Source organism: Clytia hemisphaerica, unplaced genomic scaffold (genome assembly GCF_902728285.1).
Source record: "Clytia hemisphaerica strain Z4C2 unplaced genomic scaffold, Clytia hemisphaerica genome assembly, whole genome shotgun sequence".
Classification (NCBI taxonomy): Eukaryota; Metazoa; Cnidaria; class Hydrozoa; order Leptothecata; family Clytiidae; genus Clytia; species Clytia hemisphaerica.
In genome coordinates, this window is record NW_027103851.1 from 573,770 (window position 1) to 601,419 (window position 27,650).

The 27,650-nt window shown below is 35.7% G+C and overlaps 3 protein-coding genes across 3 annotated transcripts in view; 1 reads left to right on the forward strand and 2 right to left on the reverse strand.

The window, feature by feature from the left end:
* The first annotated feature begins 24 nt into the window (after positions 1–24).
* On the forward strand, positions 25–5,380 carry LOC136807683 (uncharacterized). The gene is made up of 7 exons (XM_067064281.1): positions 25–869; positions 1,362–1,451; positions 1,731–2,017; positions 2,808–2,925; positions 3,071–3,186; positions 3,470–3,860; positions 4,200–5,380. Exons 1-7 carry the CDS (start codon positions 170–172, stop codon positions 5,207–5,209), a joined length of 2,712 nt encoding a protein of 903 aa, XP_066920382.1. The 5' UTR covers positions 25–169; the 3' UTR covers positions 5,210–5,380.
* Positions 5,381–5,877: 497 nt separating this feature from the next.
* Positions 5,878–7,790, reverse strand: LOC136807684 (transcription factor Atoh7-b-like). Its single transcript, XM_067064282.1, has 2 exons — positions 7,004–7,790; positions 5,878–6,647 (listed from the first exon to the last, which is right to left on the reverse strand). The coding sequence occupies exons 1-2, from the start codon at positions 7,508–7,510 to the stop codon at positions 6,585–6,587; spliced, it is 570 nt and encodes a 189-aa protein (XP_066920383.1). The 5' UTR covers positions 7,511–7,790; the 3' UTR covers positions 5,878–6,584.
* A 5,539-nt stretch (positions 7,791–13,329) lies between these two features.
* The window catches only part of LOC136807687 (exocyst complex component 3-like), a 46,246-nt gene continuing 31,925 nt past the window's right edge, over positions 13,330–27,650 (reverse strand). The window contains exons 18-28 of the mRNA XM_067064284.1: positions 26,722–26,763; positions 26,326–26,377; positions 25,471–25,541; positions 24,722–24,775; positions 22,612–22,784; positions 21,572–21,652; positions 20,815–20,886; positions 20,403–20,514; positions 19,745–19,828; positions 14,312–14,404; positions 13,330–13,917 (exon numbers count right to left, since the gene is read on the reverse strand). Coding sequence (XP_066920385.1) covers positions 13,789–13,917; positions 14,312–14,404; positions 19,745–19,828; positions 20,403–20,514; positions 20,815–20,886; positions 21,572–21,652; positions 22,612–22,784; positions 24,722–24,775; positions 25,471–25,541; positions 26,326–26,377; positions 26,722–26,763 — 963 coding nt within the window. The 3' untranslated portion in view covers positions 13,330–13,788. The remainder of the gene's footprint in view (positions 13,918–14,311; positions 14,405–19,744; positions 19,829–20,402; positions 20,515–20,814; positions 20,887–21,571; positions 21,653–22,611; positions 22,785–24,721; positions 24,776–25,470; positions 25,542–26,325; positions 26,378–26,721; positions 26,764–27,650) is intronic.

The following is a 27,650-nucleotide window of genomic DNA, read 5'->3' on the forward strand; positions in this document are numbered from 1 at the left end:
TCTGAAAATCTTTTGAGAAATTTCCTTTCGAGAGAAGTTATCAAACTATTTTACATGAGACTATTTATGCTTATTTTGATAGTTTCCCTGAATTTGTTTCAGCTAGATAGATATTGAAATGTTTTAGAGTGCATTGAGAAATGCTGGTGATATTGGCCACAACCTTGCAATGTTTTCATTGATATGGTTTCTCTTGGTGTTGTTTGAGGCTGCATTACTGAATGGGAAAAGTCTTCCTCTGGAAAAGGGAAGTTCAAACCATGTTAGAAACACGATACCAACAAATGAAATTCATAAGAAGACGTTGAGTAGAAGCAGTATCTCGAAGAAAGCTTTATCGAAACCACTATCTAAAAATTCTGAAGATGTTATTCTTGAGACAAAAGTGAAAAGTAAAGTCTCGTTGAAAGAGAAAGCTTTTAATACATTATTTGTCAGAAAACGAACACGTGATGGCTCTAAGAGACGTTCATACGGCACACGAAATCAACCTCTCGGAAGAACACCAACCAGACAAGACACGAAATTGCGACATATTCCTAAAGAAACAGCATATGTCGGAAATGCGAGTGAACTAAAGGAAACTGCTCAAACGTACCTCAAAAACGTGACGAAAACATTTAAGCAAAGATCCGTTAGAAATGTTACTGAACTAAAGAACAATATTCGCACGCACTTCGTTCGGAACGTGACACGAACCTCAACCAATGACACGTTAGAGAAACGCGAGTGTTGTCACTATTGGGATCACGGTCACGATTTAATGGAACTTCACAATAACCCACATCATTATGGCACGGATTTCATGCATGGTCCTGCACACGATGAAGTTCACTCTATTGATGAACATGGTGAGAGGTTGGATTTAGGTGAGTAGCTGTACTGCACGTTTTTCTTGTAAGAACAAACACAAGGCTTTGATGGCACTGAATATTTATAACAAGCTAAGAACATTTTTTGCGGAAAATGGACAAATTACTCACAAAATAGTGAAAATGAGAACATGTTAAGAATAATTTAAGGCTGCAATACTCAAAAAGCTAAGAGCATCCGAAGGCTTCAAAGGTTTTGACTTTACCTATAAAAACATATACTTTAAAATTTTAGCAGTTTTTTTGTAGATTTTATTTTGCTTTCTTCGTTTCAGTAACAAAACCACTCCAAACTTTATATTTTCGACAAAACTTTAATTTTCATCATATCCACTTCATTTAAGTTTTACCCAGTTGATTTTTGAGTGGCGAAATTGGAAATATACACTGCGATGAATAATACTTTAGTTTAAAACTTCATTACTTAATCATTGGTAGAGCCTTTGGAGCAATAAACTAATCCGACCTTTCTATAAAACAAATTTTTAGGAGATGAAGATCTGGGCGGTGGTGGCGGTGGGCATCATGGCCATGGTTTGTACGAGGGCGGGGGTGCTGGGTACACTAATAGCATGTACGGTAAGTGGCTTATTTTCGATTTTTGTTAAACTTTGACTCTGGCGAATTTTATCTAAGGGATGACTTAATTTAAACCGATGGGTCAAGATTTTAAAGTGCTTTTTAGACTCTTTTAGCCAATTTTCTGCATCACATCAGCGAAACAAATTCAGTCTAGAGGGAAAAGGATCACTTTCTCCTTCAATCTCATGTTGCATGCAGGTTACAAATTCAAGAAAAATTCAGCAAAAACCTGCAAAACACGTTTATTAAAAACGTATTTCATTTCATTTTAATCAGGTGGTGGAGGCGGAGGCGGTGGTGAGGGTGGTTGGGGCGGTGGTGGTGGTGAAGGTGGATGGGGTGGTGGTTACGGCGGTACAACAGGCGTTGAGAATTACAACCCACATACGCACTACAATTCTTACCACAACGAGCCACACTACCACCACCAGGACGTTTACAATGAACCACATTACCACGAACATCATCATCATTACAATCCAACATTCGAACACAATGATTACCATTATATCGATGATCACCATGAACATTATCATCATCAACCACACTATGTCAACAATGAGGTGTGATTACTGACTTTTATGAACCCTGTTACCCGCCATCGTTTATCGGAGTTTCTTTTTTTTTTGAAAGTGGTACTTGCAGTGTTAAAATTCTGCCTAACGACAAACGAAGCTACATCGTTAGTGTGCAAGCGAAAAGCAGATCTAGCGCTCTCGACGCGGGTACCACTTTCATAAAAACTCCGATCAAAATGTTTTGCTTTGCTGAGAAAATTCCTCCAGGGTCTTTATAAAGCTCAGTGGGTATGGTGATTGGTGAAAAGTATCTAATCAAGCGAATATAAGTCAACATGTAGTACAGAAAAAAAAATGCACTTCAACGACTTCTTTTCCATCTATTAGAAAAAAAAATTTTCACTTACACACCTATAACGCAAGCTTGTAATATGCTTATTTTTTAGACAAATTCAAGTCTCGGTATGCTTATAAACGTTATGTTTATAAAAAATACATGTAGGCCAATAGTTTCTATTCACACCTTTGAGATCTCAACCACACTGTGTTAACAATGAACTGGTAAATGGATGTAGAGCAAGACTGAGTGAGATTTGAAGAATGGGAGGAAAATTAATTTCAGGGCAAGGGAGGACCTTCCCCGCCTCCAATAATTTATGAGGGATGGTTTTCATAAATTATTTGATAACTGGTTTCTCAAATCATTTCTCTTGGTGAAATTTTATTTTTAGTTCATCTTCAGGCCATCTTAAGCTTAAGTTTGAAACCCCCTCCCCCCGTTGGGCAAAAAACCGTCGACAATTTTCACGTGACTATTCTTCTCATTGGTTGGCAGGTTCACATTCACCACGAGGAGAATAATGATCATGACGACGCACTAGAGCATTATGGGAGTGGTCACCATAGTGATTACGGACATGGCGGATATCATCACGTCAAAGTCAACCTTCATGGTAAATTACCTTATTTTTCTGTAAATTCTGGCTGAGTCTGAGATTATTCTTAAAATTTTATTGTTCCAAAGCTATTGTTCTGAGGGCCTAAATCTGAGGCTTGTGTTCTTAAAAAATTGTTCTTATATGTACCAAATTCGTTCAGGGCCAGGCAAATCACCGGAACAATGGCATCATCAAGAACAACACGAGATGTCTCACATGGGAGGGGAAGATAATGAGCAACTCAACAATTATGATACTGGTGCTGGATTCTTTCAGGTACCGAATCGGGGAAATCGGGAAACTTTTTATAGACACCCTATTTCCAAACCAGGGATATTGTTGATACCTCATTTTAATATGAAAACCCTGGAAACCATATGAAGATTTGTCGAGTCAATAGATATCTGGTTCTATTTTTTCATCTTCATTCTCAATTGTTTATCTTTCCAACGATGTATTACTTGTATTTCTTCCCCTTAAAAGCTATCTATATTAGAAAATGATGGACTGCCATTTTTGAATGGACGATAGTTCAGCGAACCTTTCTTTCATTTTTTAGCTGGACGAACACGGCGGTGAGGTGGATATAACGTCACTACACCACGGTGGCACCAAAGTGCACATGGGTGGTGGTCATTTCAGTGTTGTGCGTGATCCATGGCGTTTTCATTCCGCATTTGCTGGTCTCTTACAACCACATGAAAGCATCGCTAATTCAGTGGCAGGTGGTGGTGGCGGTGGATATGGTGGTGGCGGGATTCAACAATTTCATCAACATTTCACGTATATAAATAACGAACGGAATGAGAAAACGAAAGTGCAGAATTTGGTTCACCATCAACATGAAGGGGAAGTTGGGTCAGAGGAACATCATTTCTCAGAGCATCATGATGATCACCATTTGCATCACGAACACGAACATGTTGGACATCACGATGATATGGGGGGAGGTGAGTGGGCTAGTCATAATATGAACCATTGCAATGTCTTCTGACATTACATCATGGACCCAACAGTTGATTGGTTGTAAGTGACGTAAAATCAGTCAATATGTCACTTGCAACCAATCAGCTGTTGAATCATCTCATAAAGTGCCATAAACGTTTAAGGAATTGTTTTATGTATGACCGTTAGCTTACTGTATACAACCTTGTCAAAGGGCCGTCATGCTGGTTGTGTTGTGGTCGAAAAACATCCTAATTTCATATTTATACGATACAGTAGCTAAGTTTTTAGTCTGAACGACCGTGGTTTTACGTAACGTGACGTTTTCCCTTTTTCGTGTGCAGACCATCACGACGATCACGGTACACACCATCACCATCACGAAGAAGACGAAGCTCATCACCATTATGAAGAACATCATCAAGACGCCCTCCATTCGCCCGATGGCGGAGGCGGCTATGGTCACGGTGGAGGTGGAAGTTGGGCGGGTACTGGTGGCGGTTCAATGGGTGGAGGAGGTGGAATGGCGTATACACGACATAACATGAATTATCGCGATGGCGGTGAATATGATGTGAAACCGTTCCCAGGAAATGTTCTTAGAGGTGCTGAACAATTCAAAGGAACGCCCGAGGATGATAATTACCGCCAAAATCGCGCCCCAGCCATGGTGGGTGTTAAGAGAAGCGTGAAAAAGATAACGCCACTGGCTGCGTTCGTTGGATATACAGGGATTAAAAGGGAGTTGGGCTCCAAGGAAAATAATCGAACTACTGAATTGACGGTTGACGATTATGAGAATAATGACGAGCTCTCATTGGATAAGAAGACAATGGGTTCGATCGCTGATGAAATGCGATTGGAGAATGAAACAATGCAAAACGATTTGTCGTCATTAGAAGGTGGCCAATCACGAGACGTTGTTCGGAAAGTGTTTTTCAATTCCCTTGTTAAACATGAATTGAATGATGACGATGATTCGGACCCGGACTCTATCGATGACGTAAACGAAAAGAGAAAAGACGATGAACTTTTGAAAGACTACGTACCGGAAGGGAGTGGATCAGGTAGCGGAAGTGGTGAAGCGGAAAAACGTTCTGTAACCGGAAACGTCCGCGGTGGTGCTGGTGGTGGAGAACAGGAAATCAGTGGAAATAACCCGTTAGAGGATAGTGTAATTCACGGACCGGAAGCTGGTATATCACGTGTTTTTATTGAACCAATGATCGTTAAGAAACGTAGTCACGTGAACAGTGAACATAATGGCGGGAAAAATAGTGGAGACAAGTCCTTGTTAAGGAATAGATTGAAATTATTCCGGAAAGCAGTTTTTACAGGGAACTCTGATGAATGAAGTTGAAATTGTTAGCAAAAAACTCGTTCACAAAAGAATTTGGTATTTGCGGATTGTTTGATGTTGAATTATTTGGAATTCAGCATCTATAATATTAATTCTTATAGTTTGAAAAACGAAATCTTTTGTTCAAAATAATGTTCGGTTGGAAGAGATGCCTTTAATCAGTAATTAAGGAATCTTCACAAAATGTCGTGTTGGATCGAAAAAACGTCGTGTAAACAAGGAAAAGTTGGGAGGTTCTAAAACGTGTTTTGTTGACTAAGTGCTAATAAATAGAGTAAAGAGCGCTCAAATATTGATCTAATGAAATTAACTCTAAATGTCATCTCAAGTCGAAATTCCTCGACGTACAAATTAGTGTAGTTACTATGGATTCGGTGATTGTTTTAAATTTTTTGTTAATTCTTTCATCAAATTTTTTATACATTTATAACATCAATAAGGCACCAAAGCACCAAAATATTAGAAGAACGATTTCAGAACAACCTTGAATAATAAAGGAGGAATCAAGGCTCAAATATATTGTATTTAGAATTTACAAGCTTTGAATTTTGCGCAAAGAATAAGCCTGGAGATCCATGCTATGATTTCTTATTCTATAAACTGATGGCGAAATACGTATATAGCAATGAGAAAGAATAAGAAAAGTGACACAACTAGCCATATAGTTTTGTGAATCAAAAGTCCACATTTTTATCTATCTACCATTATGAATAAAGTCCTGAAAAATATATGAAAAACTATAAATTAAAACAAACAGTTCGTTTATAAATTTACACAAAATTCCTACCAATAAAATCTCATAAAATTTTCTCTTTTTTTACAAAATTAAAATGTGCCCTACTTATTGAAAATTGACTTGAACGGTTTGGATGAGAGAGCTTTCATCTAACGAAAGTATCCCTTCCCAGTTTATGATAATATTTTGAAATATATACAAAAGCGGTATAAATAATTTTGAACTATAATTTTTTTAAATGTACAATATGTCTATAGAAAATCTTTAATATATTAATTTTTGCAACTGTTTATTTATAAACTGTTCTCCATTTTCGGAACAAATAAGTCTTGACATTTTGAGACACCGCTTGAAAGTTCATTCTTTGGCTCAAGCTCGAGCAATTACTTTCGCCTTCGTCTTGGTTCTTTGTTCCGGCTTTATCGGATTTCCGGGTTCCGCTTTATTGACTTGAGCAAGATTTGTGTAACTTGATGATTACGGTGATCGATAGCAGTGCCAAGGGAACCCAACTGGTATATTTGTTATGGGCGCAAGAGGGCGATGGTAAACGATCATCGACGTTTATATTCAGTGAATCCTTAACGTTTTCTTCGGCGAATTTCTCCATTACTAACATTTCCACTTCCTTTTTTACATTGGTGGGTAAGGTTGTTGGTTGTTATAATCGTCCATGTGAGTTAATTGTTGTAACTGCTGGAGAGAAGAAAACAAATGAAAATTGATGAGATACGGTTAGGTCAGCATGTATTTTATGAGAAAGTCGGCGGACAAATTGCTAGTGATATACTCAACACTTTCTTAAACAAAAAGTAGCTTGGTCGGAAATGACTTTCATGGTGTTAGTTTTATAAGGAAACTTATTTTTGCGGTGCGAGGGTATGTATAAATTGGCGTTTTTTGCGGAACTAATTTTCGTGGTTGAAAAATTAATTCCCTTTAAGGTAACGCCTTTTAAAAATTTCTCTTTATTTCAAATGTAGAATGGATATTGTATAATATGGCTGGTTGAAAGTTGTCAAATAATTTTCGGAAGTAATGTTTTTTCTTACCTGCATCTCTAGCATTTGGTTCATTTCATTCATCACAGGTGATCCTTGTTGTTGCCAAGCGTGCTGTTGTAAATAAGCGTCCGCTTGATATGACATCAGGTTATTATTATTGTTGTACATGGCTTGTTGTTGATAATGTTCTAACTGTGGGACTTGTTGTTCGTCTTGTTGAGAGTAATGAAAACTTTGTTGATCGGGTGATGAACTGACGTAATAAGATAACATTCCAATGTAGTCGATCGCCATACGTAAGACTTCGATTTTGGAGAGTTTCGATGATCGTGACCCGACACTGGGCACCTTGCGACGTAACCGTTCCAAAGCGTCGTTCAGTACATGCCTTCTGCGTCGTTCGCGAGCGCTCGCTTTGAGTCGTTTCGTGCAATCGACTTTTGTTCGTTTTGGAAGCCGACAATTCTCGCCGTCCAAAGAGTCGTTTTCGTTTTCGGAAGACGAATGCGACGAATAATCTTCGTAATACAAATCTTCATGTTTGATCATCTTCATTCTCGTTTTCGTTTCTCGGTAAAAAATATTTGAAATTTATTATTTGTAGTGTTTCTTGTTCGACTGCTGACCAGTGAATAACTGCTGACCAGGATCGCGGTTCCTTTTTATACTTCTCAAAACCGCTGTACGTTTCTCTTTGCCACGAACCCCCCTATCTTCTTCTCTCTTTGTTTGTAATTTTCTTTTAATGTTTCTTTATTCTTCTATTTATTCACGAATATTATCCTCTGATTTTTATTGTAATTTTCAAATCAATAAACTCAAGACGCGTGCTTCTACAAAACAAAAGAAATGAGGGAAAAGAAAAAATTTTAATGACGGCAATAAAATAAAGAATGATCGAAAAATTTTGATAACAAAAGATAGTAATAATATAAAAATTATTTTCTCGTTCTTAGACAGCGGTATCCATGCGAGGTCTATCACTATGGTTTTCTGCTCTCCACCCCATTGTTTTTTCTCCCCCTTCTAATCATTTTAGAAGGATAAACCAATGAGAAATCACGCCGATGGAGTACACTAATTATAATTTTTCTCTCAAAACCGCTGATTTTTTCTCAGGGAAATTATGAAAAAACATCAATAAAATAATAAATAGTCAAGCTCCGCTGGGATTTAAAAATTTCCTCTCTTTTTTTGATAAACTATTCTTGATATCCTAATCCACGCGTGGATAAAGACTACTGGGAAATTTATTGCGAAATTTTTCAAAATAAAACAAAAGCACAAAATATTCAAAATAAATAGATAGAAGATTTAAAATGACATTTTTATACATACAATACAATAACAAAATAATTTCGAGTCGCCTACCGCTGGATATTATTAACCTTCTTTTGTTTTGAAAATTTAAAAGGATATTTCGGGAACGGGAGAAGTTAAAACTTTTATTTTGGTCAGCGGATTTTCAATCCCAGCGTGAAACATATCTTAAACCTTCAATTAAGTCTCCTTTAGTAATATTTTAAGTGAAAGGTTAAATCAAAAGCTTTACTGAATATAATAATCTTTTTTCTAAATTCTCTAAGTCCATTTTTACATTACGAGGTAGACAGGAGACCCGTCGTGTGTTTTTTTATAATTTGATGTACACAATATTGGACTCACATTTTTTACAGTGGGAAATTCGAATTTAGCGCTGTCCTCACTTACTAAAATAAAAACCAAATTTCGAAACTTGCGCTTTCTCTAAGAAAGTGTGACCAGTAAAAGAATAACAAAATTTGATTGGCTATGTTTTCAACCGTTATTAGGATCTGAGAAATTCAAACTCTCAACCCATACCATGCTATACATTTCGCCATCAGTTTATCAAAGAAGAAATCATAGCATGGATTCCCAGGCTAATTACGAGGCTGAAATGCAAAATTATCTTAAGGGAAGAAATTTTGGCGAATTTTGCGAATTTCTTCCCGCCAAATATAAAAATATATTGCCAAATTTAATTTTCTTTCAATCTAGTCTCTATTTCTCCTAAAAGCGCTAAAAGCCCTACTTTTCCTCATTTTACAGCTAAAGTATTGAACAAAAATGGATCGTTCGCCAAAATTGATTCTCGCCAAACTTAGAAATTTTATTAACTCGTCAAAATAAATTCCGCCAAATTGCACCAAAATTGGCGAATGGACTCATTCTGCTCATTTGCCAATTTTCAAAACATGCAAAATTTCTTTTCTTATCTTAAGATCGTTAGAAATAGAAGTACACGCTTTTTTTTATAAGGATAGTGTACTTTGGTTGAGGGTGAGCATTATTCTTATTTTTCTATTGTTCTAAACAATAGGCCTATTGTTTTAAACCCGAAATCTCACCCTGATATTCTTTATAGAAGTTATTCTTATAAAAGAAAAAGCGTGTATTGAATTTTTCGTGAAAATCATTGTAACATTTGACAACCTGGAAGAAATGCAGCTGATTTTGCTGAAATGATATTGATTGCTAATTATGTATATAGTATGAGTTTAAATATCCCCTGCGTCAGAGACCCGCTGAGACCCCGGGACCCCAGCCAGCAAAATTTGGCAAAAATTCTTCCCGGTGGTGAAATACCCTGGAATTTCAGCCCCACTGGGAAATTAACTTTTATTTCATCCCCATTCAAAATTCAATACAATACAATGTTTAAAATGTACTCCAAAACCCACCGCACTGGATTTTTAACCTTGGAACATAGAATTTCTATCCCCATTGGGATTTCAATAGTAATTTTTATCCCACTGAGGAAAAAAGTTCCACCGGGGCTGCGAGACAGGGGTGTGTTTAATACCAAGCCTATGGTAACAGGCTTCACCCCGTAAGAACATTGGACCATTCCAGAAGAAAAACATTACCCCCTAATGGATGACATCAATTTTTGAAATAAATTTTGGCACGGAATTCCAGGCAAACTTTAAAGAGAAAGTATCGGAATTCCATGAATTTTACTTTATTTTGCATTAAAGTATTGGAATTCCATGATTTTTTTAGGTTACAGTAATGGAATTCCACGGTTTTGATAGGTATTTTGTAAATTTGTTACGGAAATTCCGGACTTTCTTGAAATGAAAGCAATTTGCTACGGAAATTCCATGTCGTCCATTGGGGGGTAACGAATAAAAACTGGAATGGCCCATTCGCATGGTCCACGAATGATAAAACTCCAAATATAATAAATTCTACAAACAAAATTAATAAATTTTACAATTATACTAGTACAAGTCTTTTTTCTTCTATCTGCCGAGAGTGCTTGATGATATCAGAGCTTGTTCAAATTAAAAGAAAGTTCAGAAAGAATGATGATTGTCGTCCGGGCGGCATGAAACTTAAAGTTCTAAATAATAAATCAAAGTCTCTTTCTTTTAATTTAATTTAAATTTTACAATTAGTATATGTAATCACATGATAACGAGTGCAATTCGAATTTAATTGCACGAGTGATTTTTTTGTTATTAATTTTCCGAGTCCGAAAGGACGAGGAAAATTCGAAACAAAAAAATCACGAGTTCAATTTTCGAATTGTACGAGTTATTATGTGATTACGAGCTAATCGCACAATGGATTTCACTGCTTTTTCCCAGTTAGGAAAGTAAATTACAGAAATTACACTAAGAGTTTTATATTTTTCTCTTCTCTCTGTGTCTTTCTTTTATTGTTGTTTATAGACTTTCTTTCTCACGAAATGAATTTCGAATGCAATTAAAAAGTTCGATGTAAAAAAAATGTAGGAAAAAAACATTAAAATAAATTTTGTGAACAATGGCGCTGCATCGAAGAGTGTGATTAACGATTAATTGCTCTCTTTGAGGGCGCGCCAAATAAGAAAAAATAACCCATCGTGCGATTATAAAATTTAATCGTTCACTTGACATCTTTTCGACTAATGATTTTCAGCCACTGCGAATATTTATCCACGCTATACTCAGAACATGATTTGAATTTGAATGGACGTGTTGTTGATGGAAAACTTTGCACCGTTACCATGATACCTCAAGAAGTGATTGCTCTCTGGAATTTTTCTTCCTTTTTCCATTTTTTTTGTTGCACTTTTATGAATGTTTCTTCATTTTGAACAAATACTATAACATGATAATCCTTATAAGATACCATTTGGGTTACTCCTATTAATTAGATCGAATAGATTTTTGCGAAATCAAGAAAATTTAACAATTGAAATATAGCAAAAATAAAGAGAAAAATAGTGGTGGTGTTTCCCAGGGCAATTGTACCAACGCCCATCAGTAAAATAAAGAAGTCGTGCAAGTGGCTTTGGGTACTAAATTGCACAATAGAAACTATCATTTCTTGATTATTTACGTATTTTTCCAAAAAAAATTACAACGATCAAAATACAGCAAGGGAGAATTTCAAGACCAGAAAGAAGAACTTTATCAGAAGAAGATAATTTACCATTTAATCAGTCTCAACAAAAATTGGGCATATAGTTTGCCTGTAAGAAACTTTTTTCGCTAAAAGAGGATGAGCAGAAGCCTACGAAATCAGGAACTTGAAAAATCGCCAGTCACGCCGTCTCGAAAACCGCTGGGGAGGCCCCTTTTACGTAAAGTCACTATAAAACTTCCCAAGGTTACCGAGTCAGGGATAATTCGTAATTTTGATATTAGATAGTACCAATTTTATCAGTAGCAATATGTCGATTCCAAGAATTTGAGATTTGTTGTTGTAAGAATTCCTAGAAATTGAGATGAAATTAAACCGCTGTACATGAATCAAGTAAGAGTCGGGATTTTATTCGCTGATTTATTTTTGATCTGATCACATTTTTGGGGTTAATCGCGGATTATTTCTCGATAAATAGATAATCCGGCGCCGAGGCTTATTTCTAATGTGAAAAAATGTCCATTTAATTTCCCTTTAAAAAAGAAATCTCACGACCGCTGACCTAACACGCGGTCTTAATTATTGATTTATCGTTACGTCAACAAATGGCTCTCCCTCATGGGTGTTTCTAGCAAGAAAAATCCTACTAACCGATAAACATTAAGAAGGGGGAGTGTCTCGCTAGCTCAGTATAAAGAAAACCGCTGACCAAACTTAGATTTCAAAATCTCTTCGAAGTTTGCACAGCGGTAGTTTCTTTAAATTTATTGTTTCAATAATTATTTATTGATACTTTTTGATGGATTAATATAGACTATTTTGGGAGACTTTATTTTTGAAATTTCCCATTTATTAATTCTCCCCAAATATTTAAATTTAGTATACCTTTTATAAATCGATTTAGTCCTTTTAAATAATTTTTGAGAACTATTTACTATATTTTTGAAACTATCGAGAACTTGCTTAATAAAAATTGAAGGATTTTTACAAGTAATTCGTGTTAAGGTTAAATCAAAATTCAAAATATATTCTTTCTTTCAATTTTGTGCTAGTCCCGCTGAGTCTTTATTGGTAAACTAAGGACCGCGTAAAATTATATAACTCTGCGTGTGCGACGAAATTCTTTATTTTCGAAGCCAACTTTTGGAGCTTCAAAAATTCAAAACACTAACTTTGAGGGCTTTTAGCCAGTTTTGTTATTTTTAAAGCCCGTTGAACTATGAGTTCTGTTAATAATCTGAGCCACGGTTTAAAAGTGACTGATACGTATTCCTGTTATGCAATGAAAGAAAGAAACCACGCGCTTTTTTTTAATTGAACATAATTATAATAATTTAAGTAATTATTAGCCGAGTAAGCGTGGTTATGAACCCTTGATTAGTTTTGTGAGACGAATTCAAACTATTAGTTCCAGCTGAAAGATAAAATTTACCTCTGTTTAGTTATATTAGCGAGATTATGTATCTGGAATTCTCTACGGCTACGGCTAAAGCGGCGAGGGAAATGGCGAGTACGGCAAGTAATGGCGGGTGAAAGCAAGTTCGATATTTGACGTACGGCATTATGTCGACTTTGCTTATACGGTGTTTTGGTGTTTTTCCCGTACAGAGCAAAGTAGACAACGACATGTCGCCTTTGTTGACGACCCGTACAGACAGCCCCGCAACCGTAGCCGTAGAATATCTCCGATACATAATCTCGCTATTTATAAGGATTATCGCTTAGTTATCTTTTTTATAAACATGTTTTTTTATTTACATGTTTTTTATAAGCACTGCACTTATAAACATATCTAGGTTCAGATATGGTGAACATTACGTAATGCATAAATTACGGTAAACTGTCCTATTTTCAGCACCAATTTTCCTTTTTTCCACAGTTTCATACTCAAAGATTATTCCAATATTCCCCCAATTTTTACAAACCGGGTTTGCGTGAACTCTGCGTAAATTGCATGAGTTATGAAACAAAATTTGCACGAGTGAAAACAAATCGTGGAGTTAGAATGTTTCAAAGAATTATTTTGTATAAAAAAGATTCTTCCAAATAAAAAAAATTAAATTAAAATTTGATACAATATCTTCGGATATTTGTGAAATTGTAAATCTATAATTTGGAATATTTTTTGGCTTAAAACTTAAGATTCATGTGAATCTCTCAACTGATGTTTTTTTCTAGAAATAAGGCAAATGCTTGGGGAGCTCGATGGAGCATGCAAGATTTGAGAGATTAGAATCACAGACATAGGGCCCTAATTAGATCGACCACAAAAAAGTCTAGAAAATTTGTCTAAACTAAAAACGATTAATTATCTACCCTTCTAAATGAGTATTGAAATTATAAAACAGTGAACCTCAAAAGGTTTACCAACCAGGCTTTTCGATAGTTTAGCTCCATTACAATAAATTAAAATACAGTAAAAATTAGAATAATACCTATTATCGTTCATTTCAATTCGTTTATTTTTTAAACCTCGATTCCAACGACTCGAACATTGAACCAGCTGGCGCCACGCGGCCGAATATCGATTTCGATCGTTGTTCGTCTGTCAGCTCGTCTGATTCACGAATTTTCAGATCAGTGACCAGCTGAAAGTAGAAAATTCCAATTTATGATATTCCAAGGGAAGAAATTTATAGGTCGTTCGCCGAAATAAATTCTCGCCAAATTCAATTTTTCTTTCAATTTAGTATCTATTTTTCCTAAAAACCCTTTCTTTCCTCTTTTTTTTTCAGCTAAAATATTGTCGTTCGCCAAAATTAATTCTCGCCAAATTTAGAAATTTTATTAAATCGCCAAAATAAATTCCGCCAAATGGCACCAAAATTGGCGAATGGGCTCATTCGCCAAAAAGGTAGTATTTTACCTGCTTAAATGAATGTATAAAATAAAACATAAAATCCCAAACCCAATTATTGTGCTAATTTGTATATGAATATCTAAAGAATGGAAACATATTGTTTAGCATGCACATGACCTTACCTGAAGAATTTCAGAGCGTCCCATATCTCCACGCATGGCAAGCAAAGCGAGCGCGTGATCTGATCTGAAGTCTTTGTATTTGGTGGCCAATCCCTGAATAAAAGCAACTGAGTTATTCGTGATATTCAGCATAGTGTGCAAGGGGGTTCCAGGTCCCACCTGAAAATTCAGGTCCCACCTTATCCTAAAATTCCCACCTTCAGCCCAGACTCCCAGATCCCAGCTAAAAACAAAAAAAATATACTAATTCGAGGAACAAAACAAAATTTCTTTACCGTAATATGAAGATGCAATATATTACATATGTTTAACTTTCCATTTGCCTATGACCTACATTAGGGGTAGAAACCAATCAAGTAGTCAGATGGCTTAGAAGTAAGTGTGAGTCGTTAGATATAAGTTTGGCATGAAATTATGGCTAATCCTCGAATAAGAAGTTTTGGGGAAAATTTGTCCCGATAACTACAATATTAGTATAAATAAGTGAGGATCGCCTACAACCATAACTGCAGGGAGGGAGGGAGGTTTAAAATATTTTATCCTGCCAGCTTTCAGTTAGAGCGTCAACTTGAACAGGGAGATGTGATGGCCATTTTGAACACGACGTCACATGGCTATTAGCAAAGTAGACTCAGTTGAAAAGTTAAACCGCAATTTAACCTGTGCTAAATCCAAAATATATTAATATGTCTATTATATACATAAAGATTAAGAAACGTTGTATTTCTTTTCAATACTTAAAGTTTCTTGCTTACGCATTCATCAGTTGATTAGAAATCTATTATCTATTATATACATTTATGAAATATATAAAAAAAATATATCATAAAATCATAAAATCTGAAAATAAGAAATTTTACTTTAACTTTTTCCAAAACACCCAAAGTCCCACCTAAAGGAATTAACTCCCACCTTAACTTGTTTCTCCCACCTAAAACCTGGAAAACCCCAAATCCCACCTGAAAATTTTCGACCCAAATCAGCAAAACCCCCCCCCCCCACTATTCTGGGGGGGGGTGCACACTATGAATTATTCATGACGTAATGTTTTTTACGCAACCAGAACCAATGAAGTATAAGCCCGAAGGGCTAGAAGTCAATCTCCTTGGTAGGATTTGAAGCCAACAAATCCTACCAAAGTTGCGCGGCCTTGAGCGGCTCGCCTGGTTTTTACACAAATGACAGATTGAAACTAAAATTTACCGCTAAATTTCGAAAAAAATATCAATCGTAAACAAAGGAATTGCTAGATTCAATCTGTCGTCAAAAATACGGCCCATTTTTTAAGGCTTCACTTTTTCTTGCCTGAGAAAGGTTAGAGATTGACCTCTAGCCCTTCGGGCTTTAAACTCAATGACCAGAACCACCCAAATAGACAGGGTGCCTGTCATTGAATTAGAATTTCAACAATAGAAGTAGTGACTTGTCATGAATATCATGAATTGAAAGGGCACACGTCGTTTTAAGCTTTCTCTATTCCTAAAACAATCCCCACGATGGAACTGTTTTTTCTATTTGACTCGATCGGTTGAGCTTAGAGGATCTTAACGTCTACACAATTCTACTAATAAGGGTATAGTTTATGTTTTTCCAAATCGCTTCAGTCACTCTACCGTCCTCAAAAGTGCAAATACATAAACTCGGTAATGGTATAGTTTAGGAGGCGGGAAAAATTAGAAAAACGGATGATAGCATGGGGCGGAGAAAACAGTAATGGAGGTGTTTACAGTGTTTTGTACCAGACTCTACCGCTGCTATTTTTTCCGTAAATCGCCCATTCATGATATTTGTTGATGGAGAGAGAGTGCTCCATCGTTATGAACATTTGATTGGCCGTGTTGTTAATGTTTCTGTGTTTTAATTAGTATTCCCTGTAGATTCTTTTAGTTTTCATGTGTCTCTTGAGTCCTCTTTTGTTTAGTGTCCCTTTTGTTTTAAGTGTCTTTTGTATCCCCAAATTGCGTTTTATACGTTTTATATATCATTTGTAATTCCTCTAGGGAAATTAGGATATGTTTATTAACTGTAAATTTTGTAGATAGGAATTAGTTCAACACTGAGAGACGTGAGTGAGTGTCTTGTGTGTGAGAGGTGCGTTTTACTAAAGTTTAATTTACTGTCGTTTTATTTCGGTTCTTTTTGGTTTTATTACATTTTAAGTTGCTTTAAGTTCAAGAATTGGTGTTTGCATTTTACATTTTCTGTTCTCCATTTTCTGTTTGGTTTCCTTAGGTTACACAGGTTCCTTTTTGTCCATTAAGGCTGAGATATTTCGACCAGTCAAATTATTCAAAACATCTTCGTTCTCTCCACTCACAAGTAAATTAAACTAGTATCTGTATTTCTGTTTCATCTGCATTTCTGTCTCCTATTCATATGTTTGAGTAGTGCGTGTGTGAAAGTGTTGAACTCCTCTTGCGTGTGCTAGAGTGTTTTGAATTTTTTTTTGATTTTCTGATTTTGATTTTTGTTTTTCTCATATGTTTGAGACTTTCTTTTGACTTTAGATTTTTTTGAATTTTGTTTCCAGATTTTTCGCTTGCCGTTTTTGAGATATTTTGCATTTTTTGTCGAGATTTTTTGATTTTTATTTCTTTGAACTTCCTGTCACTTTTTTGAGCTGAGTTTTGAGTCCGTATACTAACGTGGTATCGTTGTCCGCACACTAGACGTAGTGTCGTTTGTTCCGTGCAATAGACGTGTTGCCGTGGGGTTTCCATTGGTTGGAAACTATTGTGAAGTCTTGTCTTTAGCACAAGCATTTTGTGGCCAAATTATTCTTCAGAGAGCGAGAATTGCTTTGTTCCTGTGTGAACACGCGTTGTAACTCAGTAAAGCGACTTTGGTTTGTTCGAGATTTTTGTTTCGTTTTTTTTTTTTTTTTGACTTTTTAATTTTTATTCATTTTGCATTTTGGGATCGGTTTGATCTTCGCTTGAAAAGAAATTTGAAGTTGATCATTTTTTGCATTTTTTGGTCCGTCACAAACTAGAATTTTGATTGTTCATTGTTTAGTCTCCCCATAGGGAGAGTGTTTGAAATTGTTTTGTCTCTTCTGAGATTTGTTTTATTGGTTTTTATTATAGCTATTTCTCCTTTTTCTCATCCTGAGAAGAGTTTTATGTTAATTATCTTTTAGTTCGCACGGTTTTGAGTGTTGATTGCCATATATGTAGTTGTCATAACATAACTTTTATTAAGAATTTTGGATGTTAATCACTTAAGTGTGAAAATCCACCTAGATTTTATATTGAACATCATATATAATAACAATAATACAATTTTGGTTTCTGGATGTTAATCACTTAAGTGTTGAAAATCCAGCTAGGTTAGGTTTTCGCCTGAAATTTTGTCATCGTTTATAAGAACATTATACCATCCTTGTTCCACAAATTTTTATCTGTCATGTCTGCCCATGGAAAATTTCATGCTGAAATATTTGGCAAGATTAAATCACTTGAAAGGTTGTTATGTCATGTGTCATCTGAGTTGAAAGCTTTGAAAAATATTTATGTTAATTCTGCTTATAACCATAGTACCAATTTTCCATCTTGTTTTAAATCTCCGCAAAAATCATTATTTGTTCCTAAGCCACCATCTGCATCTAAGCCAAAGCATGTTAGAAAATCTGTTTTTGTAAAGCCTAGTTCTGGAAAATCTGACATTGGTTCGAGACCTTCTGTTTTTGACTTGGAAAAATCTTCATTTTATAAGAACAAAACTTTGAGGCAAAAGTACAATTTTATCATGAGGGAAAGGTTATGTTTTGGTTGTCTTCAGAAAGGTCATGTGTCTGTTGATTGTAAGAGCTCAAAAGTTTGTGATATATGTAATTTGAGTCATCCTACATCACTTCATGAATTTAGTGTGAAAAGATCATTAATTGTTGAGAAGTCAATCTTTGTTGAACGTGATTCTGAAAAGGAGTCTGAAAGTTCGATCGATTTTGTTGAAAATGAATCTGTTTGTATTACGCCTGATTCTGATCGCCAGTCGCACGTTCAAAAAGATTGTATGAAATCTGAAACGCCATTTGTTAAAGTTTTGAAAGTAAGTGAAGTATCGTCCTATTCAAAGAAGAGAAGCTTGTCGTCCCAAACCTGGCAACATCGCATTGACGATCCATCCGATATTAATACAGATCCAGACCCTGATGTCCCACCCTGGCAAATTGATCCGCCCTGACGAAGTGACGTAACACCCAAAGTTCGAAAGTTTGTGATCAAATCGAGAAAGATCAACCCAGTATGGTAAAAGATTCCCCACCGAAGAGCCAACGAAATTATAGATCAAGATTTGGAAAATCTTGAGGGGAGCCATATGTTGATGGAGAGAGAGTGCTCCATCGTTATGAACATTTGATTGGCCGTGTTGTTAATGTTTCTGTGTTTTAATTAGTATTCCCTGTAGATTCTTTTAGTTTTCATGTGTCTCTTGAGTCCTCTTTTGTTTAGTGTCCCTTTTGTTTTAAGTGTCTTTTGTATCCCCAAATTGCGTTTTATACGTTTTATATATCATTTGTAATTCCTCTAGGGAAATTAGGATATGTTTATTAACTGTAAATTTTGTAGATAGGAATTAGTTCAACACTGAGAGACGTGAGTGAGTGTCTTGTGTGTGAGAGGTGCGTTTTACTAAAGTTTAATTTACTGTCGTTTTATTTCGGTTCTTTTTGGTTTTATTACATTTTAAGTTGCTTTAAGTTCAAGAATTGGTGTTTGCATTTTACATTTTCTGTTCTCCATTTTCTGTTTGGTTTCCTTAGGTTACACAGGTTCCTTTTTGTCCATTAAGGCTGAGATATTTCGACCAGTCAAATTATTCAAAACATCGTCGTTCTCTCCACTCACAATATTCATGACGTAATCTTTTATACGGAAGCACCCGAGATTACGCGGAACTAGTGGCAAAATAACAAAAAACTAGTGGCAAATTTTGCCACTAGTTCCAGGTTATCTCGGGTGCTTTTGTATAAAAGATTACGTCATGAATATCATGAATTACGACTGTACACAAACGCTAACTATACCACTATAACGGACGATACAATCATGGACAAAAGGTTTGTAGACTTCTGCAATATTTGCAAAATACTTCAATATCGATCAAAAACAAGTTCCCAAGAGGTTCTGGGTGCTTTCCAAACCAATCCAAAGCTTTCAAAGTCACCCACTGCAGTCCAACCACAAGGGCTTGGTTAACTGGCTTACACCAGTATCAAAACGCTGATTTTTTGCTTGTGGTTCCCTCAAAAGCAATTCAAAAGCAATGCAACGACTTCAAAAATGTTTTTCTTAACTTCTTTCCCCTTTCAGACACATTGAAGAGTCATTTTGCCCATGATTGTAGCATCGTCTAAGGTGAGCTTACCTTTCTGACTCAGGTCACTAAAACAGAGGATTTCTGTAACATTTGAACTAAAGTTGCACTTACAGAGATTTCAAGAGATACGATGTCAGAGTTGGTCAAACGAATGACTTCAGCAACCGCTTTCAACACGACGCAAACACTCTCTTCCTATGGTCATGAAAGAAAGAAAAAGAAAACATGATTTAAGTTACCAAAAACAAACTAGAAAGCCCCCAAATCGAAGCTTGAAGTTGAATGATCTACACGCTTTTTTTATATAAGAATGGTGTAAATCCATTTCATCATGGATATTCTTATTCTTAACTTTTTTGGGAAAATCATCCTAAAATAGTCTTACAGCATTCTTAGGTTAGGATCCTAATTCAGGCTAGATTTAACATTTAGTACATAAGTCTAAGCATAAAATGGCATTTTTGTGAAAGGAGTGAGCCTTACTTGACAATTTATAATTGAAAATGCTCTAAAAATGGCATTCTCAGCTTGAGCAGCAAAATTCCATGATGGTGATATTCTTAGCATCATTCTTAATTTTTAGGCAATTTTCATCATAGACATTCTTATAAAAAAAAGCGTGTAGTGCAGTAAAATGTCGCCATAGAACCAGCCGTTATGAATAAGGTCCGATATTTTTACAATAAAAAAAAAACACATGAAACGCAAACATTTATTTACCGCCCTTTTCATCGTCATTAGCGAGCATTATAAACCGGCATACACTTACGAATTCGGGTAGATTGGCGAGCGTGTTGAACAATTGGGCTACTTGTTCGGCCTCGCGAACGATTTGATTGGCTGCTTCACGACGTTCCTCTGTAGATCGACACGTGATCCGCCTGGAAAACAATATCACATTTTCAATTCGCGTTTCACCAGTATGCCTAGCAATACCTAGAATTGATAGTCTAATCCTTGCCTTGAAAAGAAAATAGTATGTAGCTGAAGTTTTGTAGAGAGGAGCGGGTTCACGAACCAAATCAAGAACCGGCAGTCGATTCAGTTTTGGGACCTATTTGGGCCCTATTTGGGCATGATATGACCATCTCAATTATTTGTTGGTTTATCTCTGACCTTAAGAGTATCGCAGGTAGTGAGAAGTTTCTATACATAGAAGAAATCTTTAACGATCAGTATACCTTGAAAGAGTAGAACGAACATATTCGATGATGATTCGATCTTCAGTTTGTTGCATGGTGTACTGGAAAGCACTGAACAAAAATGAAAAGGAATGAATTAGTGAACGAAAAGATGCTGTATGCCCGATTAAAATCAAGGAACGACAGAGTTAAATCTAAGAAAAGTTTGAAAATTTCTCGTGGATCAAAATACTACCCTCAACATAATCTCAGCAAAAACTGAAACACCATCACACCCCAATTGCTCGACCGACAATACCAACAAATATGATACAAAACAGACAAAACATTCAAACAAACAACTATAGACAAAGAAAATACAAAAAAAGAAAATGAAAATGGCAAGATGAAGACAAAGCCTAGAGTCAGGTGTGGTACCAAGAGTAAGCACTTTCTGGCGCCCGCGAGCCACCCGTCATCTTTACCAAAGAAGAAATAGTGTTGATCAGACACTATTTCGTACATAAAAAAACAGAGTAAAGGGATTAAAATAAAACAAATTGTAAACAAAAAAGTTTAAAATTTCTGACCATACAGTGAAGTACAGCAGAAAGAAAGAGAAAAAGTTGAAAGGTTGACCGAGAGCCCGGTTCGGAACCCCGTAACCGAGTGGCCGTACACATTGGAAACGAATTAGGAAATGAGACAAACTCAACAAACTTAGACATAAACTACAAATATACTGGGCAGAGAAAAATTTTGAAATCGTGTAGCAGCGCAGGAGAGGAAAAATTTGTTATTTCTTTGCAACACATACCTTGGTTTGAGATGGGTATAATCATTGGCATAATCTTGTACAGTGCAAACTATAGTGTTGATGATGGAGTTTGATGTCAACCTTCGTAAATAAAAATGAATTATATTTTCATAGATGGGTATAATCATTGGCATAATCTTGTACAGTGCAAACTATAGTGTTGATGATGGAGTTTGATGTCAACCTTCGTAAATAAAAATGAATTATATTTTCATAGATGGGTATAATCATTGGCATAATCTTGTACAGTGCAAACTATAGTGTTGATGATGGAGTTTGATGTCAACCTTCGTAAATAGAAATGAATTATATTTGTACAGTGCAAACTATAGTGTTGATGATGGAGTTTGATGTCAACCTTCGTAAGAAGAAATGAATTATATTTTCATACCAATGTAAACTTTAGTTCGAGCCGGCCCAATAAGGAGCTTTCTCCAGAGAAAAACTGATTTAGATCTGTGAAATTTGACAGGTTTAAGTTTACCATTGGAGCAACAAAAATTTACTTTATTCCTCCGTTGCCCGTCCATTTTGATTTCCCATGCATTACATTTTTTGTAACCACAAAAAACCGTGCTAAGCGATAAAGCAGCGAGTTTATGTATTTGCACTTTTGAGGACGACGCAGTTTTGGCCCACAAAATAGAGAATAGTGAAAATGCTGATTTACCGTCGTCCTCAGTTGATCAGGAAGCTAGAAAAATCAGAAGCTAACCGCCTCTGGCACAGAAAAACTCACAGACACTTACATAAACTAGCTACTCGATAAATAAACACTCCTTTTCTTTCTATTTGGTTGAGTTGCAGGAAGCTTTGAGGTCTATTTTCGCAACTATAGACGCTTTCAATGAGCACCCTGTCAGCACATTGGACTGACTACCCAATTCCCTCACATGGCATGGGTCGACCCGAGCGAAGGTTCATTCACTTGCCAAGTGAACTGCTGCGAGTGGGAATCGAACCTCAGTCGCCTGTGCAGCAACCAAGGTCAATGACCACTATACCACAGCGCCTCCTGTTCTGATACATAAACTATTTACCATTTCCTGGTCAGCAAGTCACCGAAGAATTCTTTCAAATCTAACACCAGTCCATCTAAAAGAATGTTACAGATTTCTTGTGATAACCTTTGAAAGCCACCAATCAAGGTTTTGAAGCCTTCAACTCGATCTTCACCGAATGTTTCTTCACCCAACTCTTGTCGTAATTCGCTCTAGAAAATAAACAGATCAGAATTTGTCAAAAAAATGGTCCTTTTCAAAACACACTTTGCTTTTTTGTGGAGTATCAACTTTAAATCCCGAGGAAATGAAAAATCAAATATTAAATGATGACGCTATTTTAATCAAAAATACAAAAGGGTGCATAAAAAAATTTGAAATATTTATAAAATCATGAATTCCATATGTGACTAACGGACATTTCCACTGTTTAGCAGGCTAGAAGTCAAGCTTGAAAATAGGAATAAAACTTCTTTTGGTGTGGTAACTATCAGTGGGGGTCAAAGTTTCAAGAACCATATAAAACTTTTTCTCTTGACTTTCACTTGGTCAGAAATTGCAATTAATAGGCCCGTGACTAACGGACACAAAAATTAACATCTAAAATGGGACACTTTTACAATCAGCTGTAAAGTGCTGTTCCTAAAGCTACAGTTTGGGTTTTTTGCTTAAATTCACTAGAGGAAAGGTTGAATTTTATGTTTCAAAATTAATTTTGAAAAAAAATTGTCAAAGTAAGAAAAAATATGACAAAAATTGGGGCAAAAAATGCTGTGACTAACGGACATTTAAAAACGTGACTAACGGACAAAACGGTTTTTTAATGATTTCTGACGAGGCAATCCACATTCCTATATTTGGTGCTTTAGGGGTGAAATGTTATATCAATAGAATGAAAAAAGCCTAAAAGAATAGAAGAAATCTCATTTTTCTCTGTGTGGTACCGTTCCTGTCAAGTTCATAGATCCCGAAAATTTGAAAATTTTGAAATATGAAGATCTGTTGAGTTTTTATGGGTGTTTTTTGCACTGCATTGTTTCTTTGTTGAATCAGGACAAAGACAGACAAATAGGGTAAGGGTATTTTATTTATTTACTTTGGAAAAGGATTATTCTCCCTATTATGACAACTAGTCCGTTAGTCACGAAAATGTAAAATGCACACACAAAGAAAAGATTGACCATTTAACATATATCTATGGGTAAAATGGGTAAATATAGTCACAATAGCTTTAATAAGAACAAAATACAGGGTTTTTTAAGCGAGTGTCGTCTTTCTATTATACTCTCCGAAACTCTGAATTTTAAATCTATTTCGTGACTAACGGACAATTGCCATGTTTACTAACAGAAAACAACTTTTAGTGAAAAAATACTTCATTTTTGGTAAGTTTAGCCTCAATTTGTTTGCAATAAGGTGTTAGAAACCAACCATTTTGAAAAAGTGATCTTATGAAAATTTCATCTCGGGTAGAATGAGTTTCGTGACTAACGGACACTTTTTGATGAGCCTCTTGTGAGCTACCCACTCAACCTTTAGGGCTAAAATTTTGCACTTATTTTATGGTCATAGTACTTCTGTTTTTAAGACAAAAATAAAAGAAACATGCAGCTTCCCTTGCCTTTCATTGGAACTTTTCTTCTTATCAGTGTGACTAACGGACAGTCGGGTAGGCATGCATAACAGCCAGAAAAAAACAAATAGGAGTTAAGCAAAGCAGATTTTGATTATTGATATGTTTTCTATAATGGTTGTCAGTACTCTATCACAGATTTATGTACTGATACAATCATATTTGGATAAAAAAAGTTTCTGGCAAAGTTCTTGGTTTTTTCAAGCAATTTTGTATTTTTTTGTATTAAAGGCTTCACCCCAGCACAGAAGCGTGAAAAATCAACTTTAAAGAAAGATTTTCTGGATTCTCACACTTCAACATATTTATATTCAAGAGAAAATGAAAACTTGTGTTATTTCTGAATTTGAAATTTTGACCTAGATGTTAATTTTCTCATGGAATTCATGAAATATAACCCTTTATTCGGTTTTACTTAGTTATCAAACTCAAAGTGAAAATATGACAGCGCGATAGAGAAATGGTTACTACTATCAAGAGGTTGTTTTAAGACAACGATTAATTGAAATATCTTACCTTCATTCGATCAGAGAATTCAGCAATCAAAAGACAATTATTACAGATTGCCACCTGGAACGAAAACAGATTGTGACGATGACATGGAAGATTGTTAAAAAGTATGCTTAAATATTGTAGAACTTCAAGGAAAAGTAACCCTTGAGAGGACTGAGATTCAAAATCGTTCTCAAAATCCAACATTTTCTCCCCAGATTTCAGCAGATTTTGGAAAAAGTTGTTTTCGCGACCCTACCTAGGGCTTGGGGAAAATGAAAAAGTTTACTGTCCAGTGGCACAATCTTGTAGCTTTTTTGTCTAATTTACCGACTCGATTCCTCCTGGTCATAAATATTTTAGAAAACGTGCTCAAAATTTTCTTCATTTCTTCTAATTAGCCTGTACAATCCTATACCACTCTTGAACTAGATTGGTATACCCTTTTTCTATCCATCCTACTCCCGTGCCAGGGGTCTTATTTAGGCCCGGGGAACGGCGAATTTCACTGGTCCAAGGCACGAGAAAAATTACAATTCGTCGGTCTAAAAATTCGGTTCGCCGCCTCAAGTACATATTTACGCTAATACACTGCGCTTGCTAAGAATTCGTCGGCCTAGAATCTAGAAATCACCATAGTTAATTTTTCATTCGCCAGCATACCAAAAACAAAGCAAAATCCCTGCCCGTCTATCTATTAGGCGACATGCGACAAACCAAACTCTTTCCCAATGAGAAAAGCACAGTGCCAGCGTAATATCATAAAGACCTACCATGTAAGCATCGTAGAAAGGGACACTCTCTCTGTTCTCGTAATACTTCGTTCGATACCCCTCCACAGCCTCTGTGTGAATAGAATAAAGAATTGTTTTAAGGAAAAATTTCATGTATATCGTTGTTGAACATAATCCAAGGGAGTTCTTTACACTGTGTAGAGCAAATTCATTAATTTCATTTGCACGCCTGATGAATGCTGCCGCAAGGCATGAAACTTGAAATAATGAAATAATTCTAGTTTTGCAGACTCGACGTTGATCTCAATTTCACTCCGATCTGTCGTCAATTCTACGTCACGTTATATCAAATACATTGCGCTCGCAGATATCATCAACCTTTACACACAACATAGGCTAGACAGGTCTTCCGTGGAAGTAAGTCCAGTTTTGAAGTCGACTAGTACAACATGTTGTTTTCTAATTTAACTCAAGTTTTCGAAAGTTTGAATTTTAAAACATTAGAATCGCGCTGCTGACAACCAGAATTGAAATAAGATGACTGCATAGTCATTATAAAAAATCCCGGTCTGGCAATGTATTGTTGTAGCTTTTTGTTCAATTTTCTTTTGTTACAAACAAAAGGCAAGTTGCGATTTGCATACTTTTTAATCACGTTACCAAATTCTTCTCTTGGGATTGGTCTATTTTCTAATCACATGATCAAAAAGTTTGCAAAATAAATCGATTTTGGTACGCAAGCTCCATCTTTTACCAATAAAAAGAGACAAAAGCCTTCCAGACCAGTGTTTTATAATGACTATGGTGACAGCTAGGCAACTCTAAACCTGGACATCCCTACTTGATCCAGTAAAGCAGTTGGAGATGAGTGATTGGGACGCTTCTTCGACTTACCTTTGTACGTTTGAACGAAGTCAGTTAAGCACTTTATACAAACATCCAATATCTGAAAAAAAAATATTGTAAAGTTTTCAAGTTCAGATAGAATCAGGAAGTTGTTAGAGGAATAAGTGAGACCGATTTCGATGCACCAAGAAATTCAAGCACTAAAGAGTCAATAATATTAGAACCAACGATAGTGAGATTATAGATTCGCACTTATTTGAAGCGATTTGAAATAACCAGCAGTTTTGAACTGCAAAAATAGAGGACGGTAAAAGTTCGGATTTACCGTCGTCCTCAGTCAGTCGGGATCTAGAAAAATCAGAAGCTAACCTTCTCCGTCGGATACATAAACTCACTGATAACAGACGTAAAACGTACAAATAATATCAAAAAATTGAATCTTACTTTTAACTTGACATCACTCTCGAGAAATCCACCAACTTGTAACTGAAAGAAAGGAAAAAAAGAAAGATATGATGAATAAACGGGAGAAGAAATTGTTCACTTTATTCTTCATCTCTGTCCTCAATTTTTAGGAAGCTCTTTGGTTCTTATAATGACACACGCTAAATTATCTTTCCAACAAGAATTTTGATTTGGTATACTGAGTGTTTCAAAGTAGAAGAAAAGTGCAGCCGTTCCAAGATTATGAAGAAAGACCCAAAAGATTTCTTCTTAAAAAACCTCTTAGACTTTTATTTCGTCATTTTCCATTGTTTTTCTTTGGAACTTTTGAACTGGGGAGGCAAACCTATCGTATGAGAATTTCAGTTAGAAGCAAAGAGAATTTCAAAATTTTGAGTTTTCATTTTGAAAAACTTGTTTTGAAAAAAAGGTAGAAGTACCAAATTATTCTTTGTCAAAATTCACAAACATATATTCATACTTGTTTTAGGGTGGTACAGGCAAAAGAATAGTTCACGGAATAGCAATGATGGCATAAAATTGACAAAATTGAAAGGGAATGTTTTATGCATCATAATTTGTTAGTCAATAAGTGTCAAAATTAGCAAAGAATACATTAAATTTAAATGAATTTCATGTAACAACAATAGGACTATGAATTATGCACAAGAGGGAGAATTTCATATCAAGCATAAGAAGAGGTTTTATACAGTTTAAAATCCCAAAAAACCTGACCCCTCTGTACCGTATATATGAGTATTTATACGTTGGTGAAAAAGAAAAAAAGTATTTACTACAACCATATGGTTGCTTTTAGTCCAAGCCATTCTTTTGAACTCTTTGAAGGCGCAAAGATGGAACATTTTTGTTCACTTTTTTTTGAAAAACGGTAAATTATTTTCCGAGGAAAGAAGAATTCTAAAAATTTC

Coding starts and splice junctions, on each gene's coding strand:
- LOC136807683 (XM_067064281.1), top strand. CDS start 170: ATGTTTTCATTGATATGGTTTCTCTTGGTGTTGTTTGAGGCTGCATTA. Junction 2,926..3,070: donor CGTCAAAGTCAACCTTCATG/GTAAATTACCTT, acceptor AAATTCGTTCAG/GGCCAGGCAAATCACCGGAA. Junction 3,187..3,469: donor CTGGTGCTGGATTCTTTCAG/GTACCGAATCGG, acceptor TTCATTTTTTAG/CTGGACGAACACGGCGGTGA.
- LOC136807684 (XM_067064282.1), bottom strand. CDS start 7,510: ATGAAGATGATCAAACATGAAGATTTGTATTACGAAGATTATTCGTCG. Junction 6,648..7,003: donor ACCAAATGCTAGAGATGCAG/GTAAGAAAAAAC, acceptor TCTTCTCTCCAG/CAGTTACAACAATTAACTCA.